Raw genomic sequence first — 22,158 nt, 5'->3', positions numbered from 1 at the left:
TGAGCATCAGAGCTGTGTTTAACTCCAGGAAGAGCTCAGTGAAAACATCATTCCAGGAGGGTACGCTCACCCTATCTGGCACCACTCTGAGCTCATCTCATCCAAACACCTTCACTTTGTTCATTTTCTTTCATCAGCCCTTCTTCTGTCTGCGTCCTTTGCTGTTTGCTATTCTTCTTGACCTTGACTCCTTGTCTCTCTGTCTGAAGTTTTTCGGGCCGTACGCTCCTTCGGTGCTTGCAGTCTGTTTTTCTGTCTGCTCTCATGCTACCGTCATTCAGCATTCTCAGAATAAATCTCATTGGTTATCATCCTCTCCACAGGGTGATCTTTCATTTTCTCTCTTCATTAGCTTTTTCTTTTCTTTGTGTTCATGTTGACTGAAGTGTTGAAGTGGCTCTTGAGACTACAGTGAGTATTGTGGCCAGTGTGTTGCCTGTTTGACAAAGTTCTTGTTGCAGTAACATTGTAACATTTCTTCTTCTATGTATCTTGTGTGATCTCTCTGTGTGCTTCATTTTATCAAAGCACTAAAGTTTCTTTTCATCTAATCCACATTTTCACTTTCTTGTCTCACTCTCTCATCTTTGTTTCCAGTGGAACACCAAAGTGTCACCTTCTGACTCAGCCACACCGTTGTCCTCTCCTTTTGGTTTCTCGCCACTTTTTTTCCTTCTATGCTTTTCTTCAGAAGAGACACCCCTTTGGTGTTAGTGCTGTCTGTTCGCAGTCACATGCTGTGCTTTTTTCAACTCTGTATTTAAGCTCCCTGCGCGCTGTCCTCTCTTCATCTCCCCTTTTGGGTCCGTACATTTTATTTCTGTACAGACCGAGCAGGCTGCCCTCACTCTTTCCACCAACGGTCACGGTCAGAGAGTCAGCGAGTTTGTTGTCCAGATGATTGTCTGTGGGGTTAAGAATATCATGTATATATGTGTTTTTTCATGTTGCATCAGTGGCATCTCTTTCATATTGAGGTAATATTGATGTGCCCGGGATGAGGAAGAGTTTGACCAGCAGAGCCACAAGCTTTTTATGTGGGTATTATATCGTGAGCAGTGTGACTACAAATGGGCCACTTATGGATTTTATATAACCACACACATACTCTATTTTGCCAGAGTATGAAGACATGCCTAATCCTATTTACAAATATTATAAAAAACTATAAAAAAGGTTTTTTTGACAATTGGGAAGACACTTTTTTAAGTTTGTGCAACAAAAAAATAGACTCTAAGTGGACCTTAGATGGAGTTAAAGTGACAATACCATTTATGATCGAATGATATGATTTGTTACGCCAAAGTGATCTTTGGTGGACACTGTGTAAATGTGCACAATACATAAGTAATATATCAATATATATTGGAATTTTCTATATTGCTACTGAAGAAAATCATATTGAGATACTCGTTTTATTGTCCAACCCTGTCACAACTTTTAACTTACTTTACTTAATCCTTCCTTTAGTTCATAAGATCAGTTGAACCAAAAAAACAATGTTGGTAGAAGACCTCATTAACCACCAGCACATCCTAATTATCAAGCTCTTCTTTGGTATCCTCCGGTATCTCCAGTGCACTTATGTAGACAGAGAAGAGACTCTATTAAAACATATGTAAAAAAAATGCATTATGTATGCAGAGCAAACTAAAATAATACACAAACATATGCTAATGAGAAAAAATATATATTTTTATTTTAAATCCAAGAGGCTTATAAAACAATACAAGCTCAAAGCTAACAAAACACAAGCACACATACAAAAACATGCAGTTCTCTGCAGTGGCCTGTGCTCAGGATAAGGAGGGGGGATAATATACAAACAGGCACACACACCAGCCAGTGCTGGGACTTGAGGCATAAATGGTGGTAGTGGGAGCAGGTGTTTGTGCTGGGCAGCCTGTGGGTCAGACGGTTGGATGGATAGATGGATGGAGGTGTGTGAGCGACAGACAGATAGAACAGTAAGCGGGGGCGCAGCTTATCAGGCTAGGGCCAGACCACCATGCCCCTCTCCTGCACCCAGCAGTAAAACTGGACATGGCATACTGCAGGCCAGCAGCACTGCGTGGGGCCTGACTGGTGAGGGGAAGCTTTCTACCATGTGTGTGTGTGAGTGTTTGTGTGTGAGTCTAGAGAGCATGTTTACCCCACATACACAGTGGGAGAAGGCAGGCAGGTAGCAGCCAGCAAACATATGTGCAAGCACACATATGCACACAGGTTGAGTGCTGCACAAATCTACCACCACCAGCAGCATTGGTGAGTGTGTGTGGGTGAAAACGGTGTGTGTGTAGCTCAGTGCCAGTAACACTGTGTTTCTCCCCAGCTTTTTAACTGAGAGGGCATTTTTAGGAGAAAGGAGAATTAAAGATTAAAGGTAGATGGTAGATCTGTGGATCATGTGTGTAGCATACAGGTCAAACATGTATCATGGTTGCTACATTGATTTTAATACCACGTCTAAAGGTTTGAATATTTGTCTGCAGAAAGTCCATCATTTTCAGTTTTACCTTTATCAGCTTCAAAATTTTTAAGGTGAATAAACAGAAAAGTGGTATTTATGTTCTGTCTTTCAGCCCAGCTTTGGTGACACTCACTCTCTTTGTGTGTTTGTGTGTGTGTCCTGCCAGGAGCTGGTGGTTAAGACATTAATAGTGGCTGAACCCCACGTGCTGCACGCCTACCGCATGTGTCGCCCCGGCCAACCACCAGGGAGCGACAGTGTCTGCTTTGAGGTCCTAGGCTTTGACATCATCCTGGACCGCAAACTCAAACCCTGGCTACTGGAGGTACGAGCACAAGCCTGCATGGATGTCTGTGTTGCGTGAAACGATGCAATTGTGTGTCTCATTTTTTTTTGTAATTTAAATATTATAATATATATTTTTTATATAAAAAAATTGAGTATTTACGAGTTAGTTTAATTTATTCATTCGGGATGTTTTTTATTTTAAATTTAATTGTCATTCTTTTTCAAATTTTACTGTTCCATATTACACCAAATTCAAACTTAATGTTTTAAATTTTTAACACACAATGAAAAATGATTGAAATAGAGTAAGAGTGTTTTTCCTGTGATTAACAAAATTTTTATTCATGGGTGTGTATGATGGTGTTAGTCAGTCTTAGAGAACGCAGCTGAGGTCTGTGGAATCTCACCTGTCTACGCTGCTCGCAAAGTGACAGCAGCTCCTAAACCGAAGTAATGTGGCATCAGCAGGAGGGAGCGAGACATTGCCACACACTGACAGAAAGCATAAACACACACACTGATTTTGCTTACACACTTTTATCCCTGGTGCACAGAGACGCACACAAACACCCACACGGTCTCAAGTATGTATTTGTGCACCTCTGAACACAACCAGAGACACTTTCCCATGTTAAATGAAAGGAAGGTTCACAACCACAAACATGCATGCACGATTACACGCATGTGTACATTCACACACACAAACACCCACACACATACTCATGGAAATCCTTGCATATGCAGCAGCATATACAAAAAGACAAACATCCCTCCTCCTCACACACAAACATGCAAACACATATGTTCTTGGTATGAAAATATAGGTCAGGATGGCAGGTTGACTAACAAGAGTCCCGCCCCTCATTCCTTAAGTGTCAGTCTCTCGAGTGTCAGTCATCCAGGAGGTGGATTCGATTTTCAAAGTCCACTCCAGGATTTCTGTTGCGCCGCTGTGATGTCAGCCAGTCAGTTAAAGTGTGACCTAAATCTTTTAACCCAAAGTGGCTGTACACCCCCCCACAGACCCACACACAACCCCTCCGCCCCCTTCCCACAAATTGACTCAAGGATGGGAAATGCCTCTGGGATAATTGTTTGTTTTTCTGCCATCATGCCAACCCAAAATAAATCTTGTGATTTCCAAAAGTCTGTGATTTGAAGGAGAGAAAAAAGAAAGAAAGAAAGAAAGAAAGGAGTGACATGTGATAGTCTGTTGTTTTCAGAAGAGTCACCATGGAATTAGGGTGATATAATTACTCTATTTGACTCTTTTTGTGTGGTTGAGCAGTTGTTTTGTGTTCCTTTTGACTGCCTGTGTGTGTGTGTGTGTAAATGTGTATGAGACATGGCAAAGAGCCGTGAATGCAGTTGTTCCACTTCACTGGTAATGATCCCCCCTGTGCTACTAGCAGCTCTCTATAACTCTCATCAATTAACATCCTACACACACACACACACACACACACACACACACACACACACTCACACACACACACACACACACACACACACACACACACACACACACACACACACACACACACACACACACACACACACACACACACAGAACCATGCTTCTCTTTCACGCAACATTTACAGCAGCAATCATTTATTTCCAAAATTCGACTGATTAGTCAGGGGATAGTTACAAGCAGAGAGACCCCTTCTCCAATCCTCGCTGTCAAGCCTGAAAATGACTTTATTACCACTTTTTAGCCCGACAACGTTCATTCCTATTCAGCCAGGATGTATCACGCAGCACGGCCCACAGCCTGGTTGCCACAAACGGTACCCCATAGCAAGCCCTCAGGTCCAGATTTAATATTTCAGCAGATCCCGTTTCAACATTCTGCAGTAAATTGAATCTATTTCACCCCATTTCACAATTTTTTTGTTTCTGTCACCCCCTCTGAGTTCCCAAATAGTAAAAAATTGTGTCAGGAATTGGAACGCAGTCTTGGTTTTTACAGGTTTGTTTTGAATTTGTGGACACCTCTCAGGTTTCCTTATTGGTGTCACTGTGAATTACGTGTGCCACGCCTCGTTGAGGCTTTACCCAGACTGCTGTTCTGACAATGTCTTCCTCTTTTACTCTTTAAAACGTCAAATCTGGTTGTCGGACATGCAAACTCGCAGCCAGGAAATGAAAGTTCAACCTGTGTAAACTCAAAGCCAGTTGGGTACCTGAAAGCTAGATGGTATCATATGTAAGAAACTGTCACTTGACATTAGTCCTGCCCTTTGTATTTATGTTTTTGTCTGTTGTTTTTCTGAGCATGTGTGCAGCAGGCTAGGGAAGGAAAAGGAACTTGATTGTCGGTCACGTCCTCCATTACACCTCCGGAAAATAGCCACTGTTTTTTTATTGTTTTTATTTGGGAGAAGGTATTCAAAATAGTGCAACTGAAAACTCCTGTGATTAGAGGCCTGCAGGACACACATTTGCCTCTGTAGATACAATACACCGGCTCTTTCTTAGCAAAGGAGTGCAAAAGAGAAATAATAGCAAATATACTGATAACAGATACAGATACTCAAGAGGAACAACCCACAGATAAGTCCGCACCTGCTAAATAGCTTGTTGCAGGGTTGAAAATAGAGAAGGCAAGAGAGATACTTCTCAAACCAAGGCCAGACTTTAAACAGGCGCATTGTGCTCCGAGCGAGTGAAGAAAGAGGAGAAGAGGAGGGAGACAGGCCTTTGTGTTGATCCTTATCTTAATTCTGCAGGGTTTTCAACACAAGTTTTACCCCTATTGACATTCAAAACATCAGTGCGACATACAGTAGGCACACACACACACACACACTCTAGCTCAAATGGCGTAACCGGAGATGTGACTTTCATTAAACCAGCCCAGACAGCATCTGTGTCTCGTATAGGAAAGGCGTTACATTGACACACACACACACAGTTTCCTTGTACTTCCAGACTGTGGTTTGTATTGTCAGTGCCAAGGTTTTTGCTTTGAGGGCTACATTGAGTGTTTTCTTTGTATTTTGAAATCAAAATTAAACAGATGCAAAAGAAAAATCCAAAGGAAAATAGGATTCCTGCAGGAATGCACGTATATTGGGTTTAGTTCATGAACTGCCTAGTGACATTCTCATTATTTCTGCCAACATGTGGCACTGTCTTAAAATTGTGGTGCGTGGGGTGTCTCCAAATCCAATGTGAGCAGAGGAGTGTATTTACTCAATGAAATGTAATGGGACAACATTATCACCCCTGCACCACCCTCCTCTGTGAAGTTTATCCACGGCCGATGTGCTGTAAGCCAGCATGACAAATAACGTCAAATGGAGGGAGGAAAACGGAAGAAATATTTGGTGTGTGATGGGTGATGACAAGAAAAATGTATTTATTTCCAGCCTTTACATGTAAAAAAAAGAAGAAGCAAATAGAACTGTTATTCTCCTGATGGACATCCTGATGGGTGTTTTTCCCAACATGCAGCAGAAAAATGCCAACTGGTCAGCTGTACCTAAAAACACAAAGTGTTTGTTGCGAGCACAAATAATTAGAAACCTACCTGGTCCGTGTGAAGTGCTTTCTCAAGTGACGGACCCCGAGCAGCTCAAAGACTGGTCGGTCTGCTCGTTTGGGCCAAAGTTTGAGTGTGTGAGAGTGACACACATATGCACTATGAGAGTTACTGCACACTGTCTGTGTGTGTACTCATTTTTGTTACTTACTTTCTCCATCATCAACATTGGCCTTGTCAGGACCAGTAGACCTCAGGGGACCAAAGCCTGCTTCTAATGAGGCTAACTGTCATTTCTGAGGTCTTGGTTAAGGGTGAGATGTGAATTGTGGTTAGGTTAAGGTTAGGCTTAGTCATGAGTTAGTCACGGTTAAGGTTAGGGATACAGTTCTGTCAATGAAAGGTCCTAAAAAGGCTAACTGCTCAAACCTGTGTGTGTGTGTGTGTGTGTGTGTGTGTATATGAGTATATGACCATTCCTATCTGCCTACCATCAAACCCCAGCCCACAGCCCATCTCTTTATTCAGTCAAAGAGGCAGTGAGGAATAAAAGCGAGGGATGAAAACAACTTTTCATAAAAATGCAGAAATAAAAGAGAGGAGGATGAACCCCCCCCCTGCATCCTTCAGGACAGGTTGTGCAGAGTGACTGGCAGCTAATGAGGCGGGCATGGTTAGGTCAGCTGTGGCACAGATTTGTTTGTGTCTCAGTGTGTGTGTGTGTGTGTGTGTGTGTGTGTGTGAATGGGCATTCCGACAACAGACCAACAGACTGCAGATGGACCGCTCCCCCCAAGGGCAGTGATTCTCCAGCCCTCCCCTCCCTCCTCTCACCCCTTCCTGCAACTTTCCTCTCTTCCAGTGCTCTGTCCCCCAATTGTTTCAAGATGAGTTTGGTTTGCCTGTCCATCCCTCAGAGCCAACATAATCCAGACTTCCTTTTCTTTTCAGTTCAAGTGTGTGTGTGTGTGTGTCTGCGCACATGTGTTTGTGTATGTGTGCTAGTGGGGAGTAATCTGCGCTGGCAAGAGTAAACAGATGCCCCGATACACACACATACACACAGAAACAAAACCAGGGATCCTTTTTTTCTTCCTCTCTCACATTCCCTGCACACACAAACACACAGTGCAAATGAATAACAAATTCAGAAAGTACTGTTAATTTCCTGTGTGGAATAAATACCGGCTTGCCGTTGTGTAAGCTTTCAATTGAAATTCTATTTCATCTGTGCACAGCAAGATGAAAATTGTATGTCCTTAAAGGTAAATTTAAAGCGTAACTGTTTTCCCTGGGAGTGTTTGGGAAGCAGGATTTAGAGGTTATACTGCCTCTCAGATATTTCCTCAGGAAATCTGAGGAGAAGTGTTTTCTAACCCCTGCCTACATCAGCCGAGTTGAACATTATTGTGTATTCAGGGTGATTAAGGAGGAATTTACTTGCTACCTGTGCTCTCCAAATAATTTTTATCCCCTCATTATTGAATTTACTTGGTTGAAAAATGATAGAGGAGAATACATACAGTTTGATTTACTCAATTATCTTTCAGAGTCTCTCTTGCCCTCTTCCACCTTTCATTCTCTTTTTTTGCCTTTGATTAATCTTTTGTATTTAGTGGGATTCATTCTTGTTTAAATGTCTGTGGATCATGTCGTCCTTTAGCCCTGAGAGGGAGTTTTTTTTCTTTCCAAACCCTAGGTGGCAGTAGTTACCTGCAAGCCACTTTGGCTCATAAGAGGTTTATTAAAGAATAATTAGAATGATGTATGAGACTGTCTATCTCTATCCACATCCATTTTCCCGCAACATGACTATTTCATGGAATAAGTATCAAATTAGAAGTGCACAGGCCTCATATGTGGGCCAGTTGAAAACACACCCCAACATTTAGTCATTTATCATCAGGCAGGCATGGCAGACTGTGTGTGTGTGTTTGTGTGTGTGTGTGTGTGTGCATGCATGTGATCGAAAGGGGAGATATATATATAATGTTTATGAGTGACATATGGAACTTTAGTATGTAAGAGAAGAACATATATATTCTTTCATATTTAAGACTGACCTTAGGCATATTTGATTGATTTATTCTTGCATTTAAAAAAATACTAAGGTGGGAATATCACGGTTAACGTTTTTGTGCACCTTAAATGCACCCTTTGCTTTTGTGGCTGTCTCTCATTATATCTTTGTGTGTCCTCAAAGAAAGAAAAAAAAAAGGAAACACAACACTCCCTGCACCCTGCCGGCCATTCAGTCAGGCCGGTCAGGTTGAGTGGTGGCTGAGCTAAGCGTTGCCTTGCTCACTCCCAGGACCTCCACTAGTAGCTCAGCATGCACAGCTAGAGTTTCCCCGTGTCCGACTGGACCACTAAAAACGCCACAAAAAGAACAAAACAGTGATTGATAAGATGGCTGAAACAAGAGAGCGACTTAACCGGGTGGCCAGCTGTCTGTCTTTCTGTCGCTCATGTTCTCCCTCTCTCCCTCTCCCTCTCCCATTCCGCCATTGTGCGGCAACAAACACTCCATTCTGACAGCGGTTGAACTGTGCCGATACCCTCGAGTGTGCAGGGCAGAATGGGAGGCTTGTCAAAGCAGTGGTTGTTTACACTCTGCCAGAAATAATAAGAGGGGGTCGTTTTTCTGAACCGATTAATCACAAGCTGCCCTCACGCTTGTTTGACGACTATTGCAGACACAGAATAGATGTCGATGGGGGGGGGGGCAATTTGTTGCGGAAAGAAACCAGCTGATTGGTCTTGATCCATCGCTGTTGCTATGTTATCAGGGTCGGTGTGACACAAGCAGAGGCCACAGGTGCAAGCTGTTTGATGCCCACTACACTCTCAACAATGAGTGAGTCATACAATCATTAGAAGGAAATTTTCTTCACTGGGTTAATTCTTCATAGAAATGATAACAATGTATTGTCAGATGGAGTGACCCTGAGGAGAATTTCCAACTTGGAAAGAATAAATGAATAAATAAATATATTAAATAATGAAAACAATAATAACTTGAACGACACTCAGAAGAGCACATACCTCCGCCAAGGCCCGACAGTCCTCTTAAATTCTAACAAACCTTACAGCTAGGGCTACATGACGCTACATCAGCTACACATCGGTGATAGAGGTTTCTAGTCCTGTTTGTTACCATGCAGTGGTTGAAAGAAGCATATTCCCAACATGAAACCACATTTAAATCAGCTAGATCCAGATTTTTATTTGGATCCGCACCAAATTGCACAAATTTATAGATATCAATTTCTAAGATTTCTATAACCGAGATCTTCAAATTGTCGCCTGGAAAATCAATGGAAATCAGAAGAAAAAGGTGCCATATCTCGCAATGTTAAAGAAAGTGAAGAAGAACTCTTGGATCAACCGATTTGTCTGGATCTGCACCAAAATTAAATGGGTTCTCTCTTGGCCCATGCCCCATCCTTCCACCAAGTGTTTTGTTGTTTTTGCAAAAACAACAAAACACTTGTAAGGCATAAAATGTGTTCTTTGGGAGCTTCAGTAAAGATCAGTAAAAAGACAATCCTAACCAAATGGATAGCCCCCCCATCACAATTATCGTCTTTACAGACAATGGCAAGTTACTTATTTGTTTCAGTCACACACAATCCAGGTGCAGAAAATAAAATTGCATCATGTCCTGTGTACAGTATGTGAATGAATTACAGTTCACCCTCTGATCTTTATAAGTATAATGGGATGATCAGATGAGGATAAACTTGTCCTGTGAAAAATTACACACTGATATGTTCTGTTCCTATATGTTCGAACTGCTGTTTGAGCGACTGGGATTTGAGCTACATTAATGAGATGCTGATGCTGAACTGAAGCGAAGCACGAGTAAAAAGGAGTTTCTAATCTTTTCATCTGACGCTTTTATTGAATGCGTCTTGGCGCAACCAAGGGCTCCTTTAAGACCATGCCAGAGTCACTTAAGGAAATCAGAGTGGGGGATTTGGGAGCCTGCAGGGGTTCATTAGGACCATACTGGTCCAACTTCCTGCCAAGGAGGAAAAGGAGAACACAGAAAACTCAGAAGAGAAACGAAGAAGAGAGGTAGCGACTGAAGAATGAGGGCCAGTAAGCGGAGAAGGGGGATGAGTGACCAGACAGAAAATGGGGGGAGAGACAGCAAGAAACATAGTGGGAAGGGAAGGCAACCAGGAGGAGAGCTGAGAGTTGAAGAAGGGAGACAAAAGACTGAGGGAGAGCAAAGAGAGACAGCGAGCGCTGTGATGCCAGTCTACCCTGTGACAGCTTGACACCACAAATCAAAATAAGAAATGAAGACAAGTAATGAGACATCCATCGCCAGGATAACTGCCAGTCTGGCTGTTACCTATAGGCTGCAGCACTCTGAAGCCATACTCTTTTCATTGTGGCTGTCATATCGAGGAGGGCTCTAAATGAAAACAGACCTCTTCCCTCCTTTTCTTTTGTAGTGTTTCTTATTCTTAGGTAGGGCACTGTAGGTCGAAGTGGAGCTCTGTCCTTCCCAGCACACAGAGGGACGTATTGTAGACATTCTATTGAGTCAGTGAGTTGGATAGAGGTCTCTGTTTCTTTTTTCCCTCTTTGCGCTGGAAGACATTCATCACCTACCCCGTCCCTCTGATAAATGGTTGCTGTGTAGAAAAACGCACATGCGGGTGTAGGCACATATACGCTTACAAAGCCACATCCGTACACCACATTTCATGTTGGTGTGGGTTTAGTAGCTCGGTATTCGTGAAGATATCGTCTGAACTTGTCGAAAGGTCGGCACAATAGGCCTAGAAAAGGTACGTTTTCATAAGCTTGCTGCTTTTTTCACCTATGCCCTTCCCTCCATGGATACATGCACTTCAACACTTGTTAAATCTGTATTGTACAAAATGTTCATGTTTTGTGGGTGTTTGGAGTTAAGGTGCATTGCTGATCGACAGTTCAGGAGTAGCAGTTTTTTCTTTTACCACTGCCTTATAATCCAAATGAACATTCTTGCTCTTGGTTCCTGGGATCCTGGTTGTCATGTAAATATTATCATACAGCTCAAAACTCCCTCACTGTAGTTCACACCTTTGTGTCAGGATTAGTTATGTGTCTGGTTCAGAAGAGAAACGACAGAGAAATAGGGATGGAGATTCTCAGAGCTTCGGTAAAGGAGCCTTCGGATTTTTTCAATTTCAGCCCCAAAAATCTTTTGGTGGTCTGATGTCACACACCACTCAGTTTTCTCATTGGCCTCTCTCGGCATTCTGTACCCTCGTTCCTCATTGGCCACTCTACGATGCACACTAAAACCTCTGATTGGCTCAGTGTTGCTCTACTATCGAAATCCCAATTTGTGATTGGCTTTCATGCTGCATTGATGCACTCAACTGTATCCAACTGCTTTTTTTTTCTAAAGGAAGATATGAACAATATGAATGTTGTTTCTGACACAAATACTCACTCTGACTGTAGATTGAGGCGACTGAGAGGGAGGAATTTCCAGCTACATTTCCAAAACTGTTACTGCAGCAGTGGTTTTCATCCATAAGACAGATTTGTTTCGTTTTAGTTTGTGTTCACAAACAAATAAATGTAGAAATGTGTAAAATGAAATAAAAACCAACATTAAAATCTGATGAATATTCTGGACATAATATAAGCAAACTGCAAATAGACTACCTACAGATGTAGTATATATATGGGGTCATATTAAGTTGTAAAGAAAATTGGCAGTTCTGTCACGAAAGTAATTTGAAAAAGTGAGGATAGAAGATTCAACAGTCGGACTAAAGCTGCTTTCAGACAGGTTCACACATTTTCCTGAAATTTTCTGCAAGGGCTGAATGTTGAATGTGAGAACGCACATTTTTCAGAACTTTTTCTGCCAGCCCACCTAATAAAATATCTGAGTGAGCTCATGGAAGAATAGAGCAGGACCATTTTTCAGAAAACACAGCGAGTAAGTGGGCTTGTAGATTATGTTTCTATCACGCAATGGACATGAAACTAGAAGAATACAAATATCTCAGGATGAAAAAGAGGAGACATACATGTAAAAGATGAAGACATCAGCTCGTAGCAAAAATAAACATTACAAATTAGTCAGTAGCTTCTTCTCGCCTGAATGTTTCAGAAAGGTTCCTTATGTTGTGACCTGGACATCTTCCTGCTTTGTTAGAAAGTTAAACTCTGGTAAATATCCCAATTTGACCAATTTTACAAAAATTCATGTCTGAAAACAGCTTAAGTTAACAACTGTTTTTCAGGCTAATATACATTTCTAACCAATTCTCTTTGGTTATCTTAACCTTGATGCCCTTATTCACCGTTTTCATTAAAAACTTCTTCAGCGTTCTTACACTAATAACTCATACACATGGTCAGATCATTTATAATGAACATGCACAGCAGCTTGGAGAAAAAATCTGTTACCCAGTTCTTTTATTTGGCCCCACAGATATTTTCTGACCATTGCGGAACCTTGCTCATGGGTTAGATTCAGTATAATGATTCAAGTCAATGTTTGGCAATCTTTCTGTGAGGAGGAGATTCATCCAGGATCCTCACATGTACTAACTCATGCTTACACCATTATGAGAGCCATTACTATTCAAGCTACTACTAATTAAATGGTATTAAAACGAGCCACCCACACTATTGTTCCACATAAAAAAGGGGGTTTGAGCATTTGAACAATGTTAGGAAGAGACTTGTCTAAACAATCAAGGTTTATCAACCCAAGCCAGCATTTCAATGGGCATCTGTTGCGTAGTCATTTTAAATTAACCCCATGGGGGGACACCATTCCAATCACAGTTGCCAGTTCATTCACCCTCCTGCTGCACTCCTCTCTTTTTCTGGTTCTTTTGTTGTCTCACATAATCTCTTTCTCACCTTGGGAGAGAGACGGGGGAACGTAACAAAGAGTAAAGGGGAAGAATTGATTTATTGTGTCAGGTATAATAACTGACATCTGAATACTTGCACTGGTGCTTGAAATGGTTCAGTTAAGAAAGGTAACCCGTTCTTGAATTTTTTCCCCAGGGTGACACTGGCTTTTGTACCTCAAATCACAGGTTGCTTATTCTGTTCCTGATTGTATATGAAAGCTCTGAGCTGAGTGGTTGTAATTTCCTGATGCACACAAAGAGATTATCAGTGGCACCGGTAGAGATGGGTGTTGCATTGTGTAGCTGTGGCGGGCAAACGTAGGTTACAGAGTCATGGGCCACTTGTTGTGGCTGGGTCGCTTCTCTGGTGACAGTGACCTACACAAGCTGTTCTCATGTGCACATTCATACTCGTATAATAGACTCTTCTTCAGGCTCATGCATTCACACATCAGTGTCAGACAGGATTTACACCCAAGCAAATGCTAACAGTTCCAAAACATCCCTCAACGAGGAGAAAAGCCTTTCCATCTTTCCTCCACCATCTCTGCTTTCTTGTATGAACAGATCTAAAGATGCCCTTAATTCACTCCTGTATTTGCATAGCATTTCTGTCTGCCGAATTTAAAAAAAGAAAAATAAAGATGAAGTTGAACCCCTCCAAGAATATTCTTTGAATCTCTCTCTCCTCTCTGACAGATCAATCGAGCGCCGAGCTTCGGGACCGATCAGAAGATTGATTACGACGTGAAGAAAGGAGTGCTGCTCAATGCTCTCAAACTCCTCAACATTAGGTACTGTTCTCTGGGGTCTCTCTCTCACACACACACACACACACGCACACACACACACACACACACACACACACACACACACACACACACACACACACACACAGAGATAGACACATGAATCATATTAAGTTTCATGAAGGCAACGCTCACATCAAACTTTCTTTTACAGGGCTCTGATTCCAAAAGATTCCTTCAGTTTGCTTTATTTGGAAACTTAAAACTTTATATGGTCTATATATTTTGGACAGCACTGTTCAGTCTTTATCTTGTTATGGTTTCAGATTGATGACACAATTGTGACATTAGCTTGAAACTAACAGGAGGTTTGAGCTTTAGACAACCCCCTCGTAAAAAAAAGTCTGTCTGTCTGTTCAACTGTCCGTCGGTGTGTTGCTGTGGTGAATAAGAAGACGGATAATGGCCAAGGAACAAAGCTGTAGCTCTATTGTGTGCTTTGTTCACCCTTCACTGAGATACGGTGTGTGTGTGTGTTCTCTTTACATCCGCTGCCTTATGTTATCTGTGGTTTTGAGTTAGCATTGTTTACAAAGATCTGTATATTTGTATAAGCTTCCTGTGTTTGTCTTTTACTTTGCATATTTGTTTGTCTGTTTAGGTTACGCACACTGTCATTCTCGCCATATAACATGTTCCTTGTCCATGTAGTCTGTGTTTGTGTGTGTTTTTGCTGGCGTGCTTTTCTGTCCCCTGGCTACCGTGAGTCCGTCCGCTGATTGATCATGGTACACCAGACCTCTGGATATCTGCTCTCTTTTTCTCGTTTTCTCTCCCTGTGCTTGTCCTCCTCTTACTGCTCTAAATATAGTCTCAACTCTTCTAGTCGCACACATCCACAACCCCCCCACAAACACACAATGGATCAATTACATGCAGCCCCATACATCTAGTTTGGCCAAATGTGGTGCGTGGTGCAGCCATCCCACATAAAAACCTGCTCCATCCTCCTGCCCGGCTTCAGTCGGCACAAACAAAGCTCTTATCAAAATGATTTGTTTCATGGCTGATGTTTTCTGTGTTCCCACAGATTAAAAGGGGAGATTTGATTATTTCATGACAAATAAATCGTAGGAGGCCTTGAAAGGTGGTGGGAGCTTTTTCCACTGGACAAACTGCTTATGTTCATGCTGGAGAGAATGAAGGCTTTGTTCTACCTCACTCACTTCTTCCTTATATAGTAATGGCTTTGCTTCCCAAAAGGGAGGGATAGGCCGTATGTGGAGGTAGGGGCCGCTGTCAACTCAGTTTGCAGTGCCGACTGTATCAACATGGGATCAATTCAGACCCGGCCGGGCATGGACATTGATAAACCTCAGACCCCCAACGGCACTCAATATCCAATTTAAAGGGCCAGCGATTGACTAAAATGAATTGCCCTTTCTCCAGACTGCAGTGGCCCACTTGTTCAGGATTAGCTGTCTGGTCTTGTTCATCCTGGGCTTGTTAGTTCATTTGTGCCCCTGCTCCATCTTTATCTTTTATACTGTTGCATGTTTTGTGCAGGGTTTTCTTTGTTCCACCACAATGTGATACTCTAAAGGAGAATTCAGGTCAGTCTATTTGTCAGGGACGAGACCTGCACACTCCCGAGCTTCATACTGTAGTTTGACAGAATTCTTAAAAATATTTTTCTGTGGATAACGTTTGTTCTTTACTGAGCAGGGTTAAGTGCTTCAAGATCCTACAATAAGTTCTAGATGCAGTACAATTGGACAAAATCAAGCCAAAGATGTGAAGTTTTATTTTTTAAAAGGGGAGAAGTTGAAGAAAATCTGATTTTATAGTTTTATGCTGTGATCCCAGACTGTGTGTCTTTTGACTATGCATTGTGTTGACTCTTCTTACTCTTTGTTTGTCAAGGGCCAGTGATAAGAAGCGTAACCTGGCCCAGCAAAAGGCTGAAGCTCAGAGACGGCTCTATGGACACGGCTCCATGAAGAAGCTCTCGGCTGCTTCCTCAGACTGGGAGAAACAACGTCACACACTTGAGAGAAGGAGAGAAGAACTGGTAATAAACGCAAAGAAACAAAATTGGTTTAAAAGTTATTATTCACTTTGGAAGTCAGTGAGCAAGATTCATGTTTCTGCCGTTACAGTACATATATTCTCTCTGCTGGCTGCTGACCAACTTCAGTGGAGCTTCTGGCATCTTAAGCATCTCTACAAGGTGTTTTAGTTATCATAATATTTCTAATAACGCACATTAGAGAATGTTGCAGCCTACTTTTAACACTTGACTAAGCTAAAAAAAAACTACTCATTGTACTGTTTCATATGGGCAGTGAAGAGCAATGCATACTGATTTCAGCAATTCAGCGGCAAGTGATCATCAGATATGTGTTTAGAGATATTACACAAGACATTGTAACATGTCAGTCACTTTACCAAAAAATATCAAAGAGTTTAAATTATTTCCTCAGAAGTGAAACAAGACGAGCTATAATGAGAAGAAAAGTCAGAGCAGAAAGTCGGTACTTCTCACTCCTACGCAATAGAGTCAAAGTCTTTTTGAGACAAACATACCATTTCATTATTTTCTCTTTGACATGGAGGACTTGGGGGAGCTTTTCTCATCTGTATGGGGAAAAGTGGCAGCTACTAGTGCTTTACGTCTCCACCCTCTTTGATTAGCCTTTTGATCAGCCACAGAGGTAATCAGTGGGAATAAGGAAAGATGGCGCAGAGGCATCATTTGAAAAGGGCACTACCTCATCTTCGAGTGCTGCTATGGCTGAAGTGCGAGATTCGGTTCAGGTCTATTGAATGAGACTGTAGTGGCAGTGGTGGAGTTATCCCCTCCTTTCTGCTTTAGGAGAAACTAGCCAGCTGAGCTCCATAATTATTCCTTTTTAATGTATTACTGTAATAGCATAGATCAAAAAATGTCTTTAAATTATAAGTCACACTGATGGGAGTGGCTGCTTTTTCATATCTTTCTCTCTCTCACAGTGTTGCTTGTACGACTGCATTCATGTGGATCAGTTAGGTGTGGCAGTGAATTTCACCTGAATGATTTTCCTTCATATTTCTAGAAAGAGCGACTGGCACAGGTCCGCAAGCAGATCTCCAGGGAGGAGCATGAAAAGCAACATCTGGGGAACTACAGGTAAGAAGGCAAAGAGCCAAGGAGAGGAGGCTGTCCCTCCAGCAGCCCCGCTCGCTGTGTTCGTGCCAGCGGCTCCTATATTTACAGGGTCATCTGCGGAGTGCCTGGCTCTCTGGAGAATAAGTAATGTTTCTGCAGACAACAAACAGAAGAAAACCGTGTTTTAAGGGCAGAATAATTAAGACGGAGAGAATATGTAAAATAGAGACAGAAAATCAGAGGAACTGTGTAATGTCAAGGCTCAAATAGTTACTCTACGATGCAAGGTTACCTCTGCAGCATTTTACAAATTCAAATCAGCATGTAAGTCTTGTTCGACAGCTTTTTCCATCTCTTCTTCTCCCCCCCACACCTCTTTTCTTTTCTCCTGAAACTCCAGCTTAAATTTAGGAATGACATCGAATGTGTCAATTTTTAATAGTCATGGAGACGGAGCAGATCTACCTTCAAACATGACTCAGCAATATCAAGTCCTGGTTTGCCACTTGTTCCGTGTAAATTGTTAATGTTGCTTATCTCCTTCAGTTTATTTCTGCCTTTGTCTCTTTATCCAACGCGCACGCAACCACGCACACGCACGCACACACACACACACACACACACACACACACACACACACTTACTTACTTACTTCCAGGTCCTGACTTTCCTAGTCTTTCTCAAGCCTTTACACATACACACAAGACACACTTACACAGACAGACAGACCTTGTTGAAGTCTCTAAGTGACTTCTTGACTCATCACTTGACTGAATGGCTGAAGTCAGAATACTGATCCCAGACTGCATGAAGTGCTGTCACCTCCTTCCTCTCTTCCGACAGGCAGCCAGACAGCCAATCAGACAGGCTGAGATCTGAGTCTGGAGCACCGCTAATAAAGAGCCCTTAGCATTCAGATGGTGTTCCAGCGCTGCACTGGAGTCTGATTAACACACCGCTTCTCATTAGATGAGTTCAGGTAATGAACTTAGTTACATTAGATGAAACTTGCATCAGGTACAGACAGACATGACCCTGTGGCAGCAGAGGAAACCCAGCTGGTTGATGCCACTGTCGCTGCTGCTCATTTTAACAACTTTTAATCCGTTGGGATCGGGAGGCTCGAGAGACATTTGTTGAGCAAAATGGAGAAACTGATGTGAATGGAATATGAATTTTGCCTCTTGAAAGATAGGAAACATGTGGCAGAAAATACGCCTCAGCATGAACATTTTATGTGAGGTTGAAGGTCGCCCTCAAATAAAATGTCCATATGTTCAGGGAAAGCTGGTTCCAAAAAGAGGGAGCAGTTAACACCCACTATTAAAGTGTTGACCTAATAGTTTTCAGTCAAGTGATTCATGCTGCACTTTGATTGACTCGCGCTGTCAAAATGCATCCCCCAAAATGTAGTATTTCAATTCTGTTCATGCAGCAGTTTTTAGAGTATCTCAAAGAAAGAATGAGGTCCATGTAACTTAAAGGTGGAACGAAATACATAGGACGTTTCAAGGTTGACGCCTTTTAATTGCGTCATACCTACTTTACCTGTGGCTTTACTCGCCAGTCCGCTGTTTTTACCTTCCACTCTTTGTATCGTTTACTCGTAATGGATCATGATTATTTATTGCTGTTGGCTGCATAACGAGACTAAAACTTTAAACTAAAATTTTCATCGGAAATTGTGATGAAGATAGCATCTCCCATGATCTCACGCTGCCTCACAACGTCACCAGAATTTTACCTGGTGGTGGAAGTTACACATTGCAGTTCAAATGGCAGATGAGGTGTAGTTTAAACTTTAAAGGGGAAAGTGGGCAATGCTAAACTCTACTTGGAACTACAGTATATGTGTAAACTATGGGCATCATATTTATGTGTGTGTTATCAGCTGTCTTTTTTAACTTCCCTTTAATTCAAAATTCTCTAAATATGTCAGAGCTGAAGCTGAACTATTTCCCTGCTTTTACACTGACCAATGCTAACTGTGCTCCTAACACTGTTGTTTTGATTCGACCGCCAAAGCGAGGGTTTTAGGGGGCGTCTGGAGATGTATTATGAGGATAACAAGGTACAGGTTTATACATTTCCCTAATCCCCTCTGGCCTAAGATAAACACTGAACACTGTGAGTTTAGTCTTGAGGGCACAAAACTATGTGGAATGTGTGAACTTGAGGCACATGAGCAAAGACGGCGACAAACGGGAAGGTAAGTGCTCGTCTCAGGGAGGATGTAATGTTCAAAAAGCAGACATGCATTAATGCATTACTTCTGTACAGTATTCCTAACTCAAGGTCTCCATTAACAGCTACATTTCTTTTAGTTTTTTTTCTTTACTCCCTCATACTTCATTCTCCTCCCTTGGTCCCACCACTTGACTTCTCTCATGCGACTGCCATGGCCGGAGGCATCAAGTTCCTGGGTTGTCTGTCTGTCCGACACCTGGAGAATTTCTTCAACTTTGGGAGAAATGTTCACTTGGAAATAAGTATTTGGTCGAAAGTTAAAGTCAATGTGACAAAAACACACGGCACACACTTTTAGCCATAAATAAAGAGTTTAATGCCAATTATGACAAAATTTAATATAAATGTCTTATAGGGAAAATGATAAAGTGGTGACATGACCAAAAGGTCATAATGTTATGCAAACACTTCTCTGGCCAATATTCAACTCCATAACTCAGGAACCGAACTTGAGATTGTGACCATATTTCCTGTTACTTGACTGGTTGGCGGCGGCACACAACCACAGGGCAGTAATTCTGCTTGTCTCTGCATCACTTCACACCTTCAGCTGGAATACTTATAATTCTCTCCGTCTGTGTTTCCCCTCCTGCTTGCTCCATCACTCTCACCTGCTGTGTTTTGACCTCTCTCCGTGCCTCCCTCCAGTTCTCCTCCATCTTTCCTCTAACTCTGCCTCTTTCCATCTTCGTATCCACACCCATTCTTGCTCATTTTCTTCATCTTTTTCTTTGCTAACTCTCTCTCCCCCTTTCTTATCCTCCTTTTTTGTCTTTTATCTGTCACTGCTCCCTGCCTCCAAATTCTGTCACCACTCCTCCTCTCATCTCGAATCCTCGCTGAACCCCAATCACCCTCTCTCTAGCTCTCCACTCCGTCACTTCCACTCCTTTTTTCTATCTTGTCGTCTCTTGCCTTTCACTTTCCCTCTTCACATTTCACTCATCTCCTTCCTCCCTGCATTGATGACCCTCATTCTTTTTTCTTTTTCTCTCTTTCTCTACTCCTCCCTCACTCTCTCTGCTTTTCTTTTTGTGTCTCTGTGGCCTACAGACGTATTTACCCCCCAGACGACAAGCTGCTGTTGGAGAAGTATGAAAGCCTGCTCTCGGCCGCCTTTCAGACCTTCCTCGCTGGGCGAGCTGCCTCACTTCAAAAGGAAATGAATAATCCTCTGAAACGAATGAAGGCACGTACGTCAGTGGCAGACTGTCACACACACGCACACTCACACACATCATAGAAACCTGCAGAGACTTCCATACAAACATACACACAGAATATACAGACACTTGTGGACAAGCACATGCCAAAGAGAGATGGATGTGGCATGTGCAAATAATGCGGAAAGTTTGCCGCAGTCCTTGTATTTGTTAGAGCTTGTGACAGAATGTTCTTCTCTGTGTCGCGTTCTCACTGTCATTCATTCACTTTCTCCTCAGATACTTATTGTGCTTGTTGTGTACATGAGCTTTTAAAAGCAGACCAGATCCCACTCAGTGTCATTTTTGGTTCAGTGCAGCTCTTCAGCTTCTTGCTGCCCACACATTAGAATTTCTCTGCTTCAGGTAATTTATTTATTTCTTGACACAGATTCAGGATACATGATTGATCACATACAACGAAGTGTGTGAATGAACACACACGTGAACTCGTGAATGTTGCCAAGCATTGATGATGTGTCTCCACAAAAGTAGTAGTCATGGTTTTCAAGGTCACTTGACCACAGTTATGATGAGAGTTTGCAATGAGAGAAGTTGATTCTCATAAAACGAGACTTCCCAGTGGAGAGGGGGAGAAAAAAAAATCACAAATTAGAAGATAACGTGATTCTGATACAGATAGAAGCTTTGTTACGTTTGCTTCTTTTAGAAGTTTTATGACAAACTTGAATTATAACTGCACAACAAACTAAATAAATAGGGAAACTTCTGTTTTCAAGTCTGGTAATGTGTTCAGAAGAAATCATTGAAACAAAAAGACAAAGGAAGGCATCGTAAGAGTATTTAAACGCATGGAGTATTGATGTGTACTCACAGATATTAGTTTATATATAGTGGTTTTTACATAATCCGATCCTTTCAATATATATTTTCTGGAAATCCCTCCAGTAGTTTTGTGTCTTGCTTAGAAATAAATAAACTGGCATTAATAATTAATACTGAATAGGAATGTTTTGACATTAATATTGACTACACATATTCATATTAAGCCACTGGGAAGAAATATATACAACTGTTGCAGGTTGTGTAGAATCGAACTTACCTCAACAGCCTCTCTGCTTGTTTTTCATAAAGTTATATGTCCTTTCAAAAGTGGACTCTCTGCAGAGGTGTCAATCAAAGATCAGTGCGTGGAAAAACCAGGCTGAGGTAGGTTTAATTTATTCAGAACACAGAGATGTGGATCTTGTTCAAAGTAGGAAGGGAGGGAGATAATGGGGACAAAGGAGGCTGTAGAGTTTGTTATCTAACGACATGATCATGAGTGACAACTGGACCGTCCGTTCATTTAGGGACATTAATGGAGCGTGAGATCCTAATCTCATGATAAAGAAGGATGCTGCTGAATTTGAAAGTGCCATTGTGATATTCATCAGACCACAAATAATGCATTTTATGCAAATAATTTTTCTCCCCATTTTTGAACATTACTGATGGATTTTCAAGCCAATCTGTTGTCGAGAGTGAAGCTTGATTTGCGTTATGTTTCTCCAAGGACTTCATAAGCATTTCTTTCTGCTCCTCAACCTTGCTTCTGTTTAGTTGCTCCCATTGTTGCAGACAACACACAGATGGATGGTTGAAACACACAATTCAGAATAGTGGAATTCATGTGAAGGCTGTTGTTGTTCAATGTGTTGAAGCTGCCTGTAGTATAG

At 41.9% G+C, this 22,158-nt stretch overlaps 1 protein-coding gene across 3 annotated transcripts in view; it reads left to right on the top strand.

Moving 5' to 3' along the window:
• ttll7 (tubulin tyrosine ligase-like family, member 7) overlaps positions 1 to 22,158 on the top strand; it is a 68,551-nt gene that overhangs the window by 20,375 nt on the left and 26,018 nt on the right. For all 3 annotated transcript variants that reach the window (XM_020080495.2, XM_069521944.1, XM_069521945.1), the window contains exons 9-13: positions 2,637 to 2,795; positions 13,833 to 13,927; positions 15,806 to 15,953; positions 16,978 to 17,051; positions 20,331 to 20,466. In XM_020080495.2, the coding sequence (XP_019936054.1) occupies positions 2,637 to 2,795; positions 13,833 to 13,927; positions 15,806 to 15,953; positions 16,978 to 17,051; positions 20,331 to 20,466 (612 nt within the window). The remainder of the gene's footprint in view (positions 1 to 2,636; positions 2,796 to 13,832; positions 13,928 to 15,805; positions 15,954 to 16,977; positions 17,052 to 20,330; positions 20,467 to 22,158) is intronic.

This window comes from Paralichthys olivaceus, chromosome 3 (genome assembly GCF_024713975.1).
Source record: "Paralichthys olivaceus isolate ysfri-2021 chromosome 3, ASM2471397v2, whole genome shotgun sequence".
NCBI classification, from domain to species: domain Eukaryota; kingdom Metazoa; phylum Chordata; class Actinopteri; order Pleuronectiformes; family Paralichthyidae; genus Paralichthys; species Paralichthys olivaceus.
This window is presented reverse-complemented; position numbering and strand designations above follow the sequence as displayed.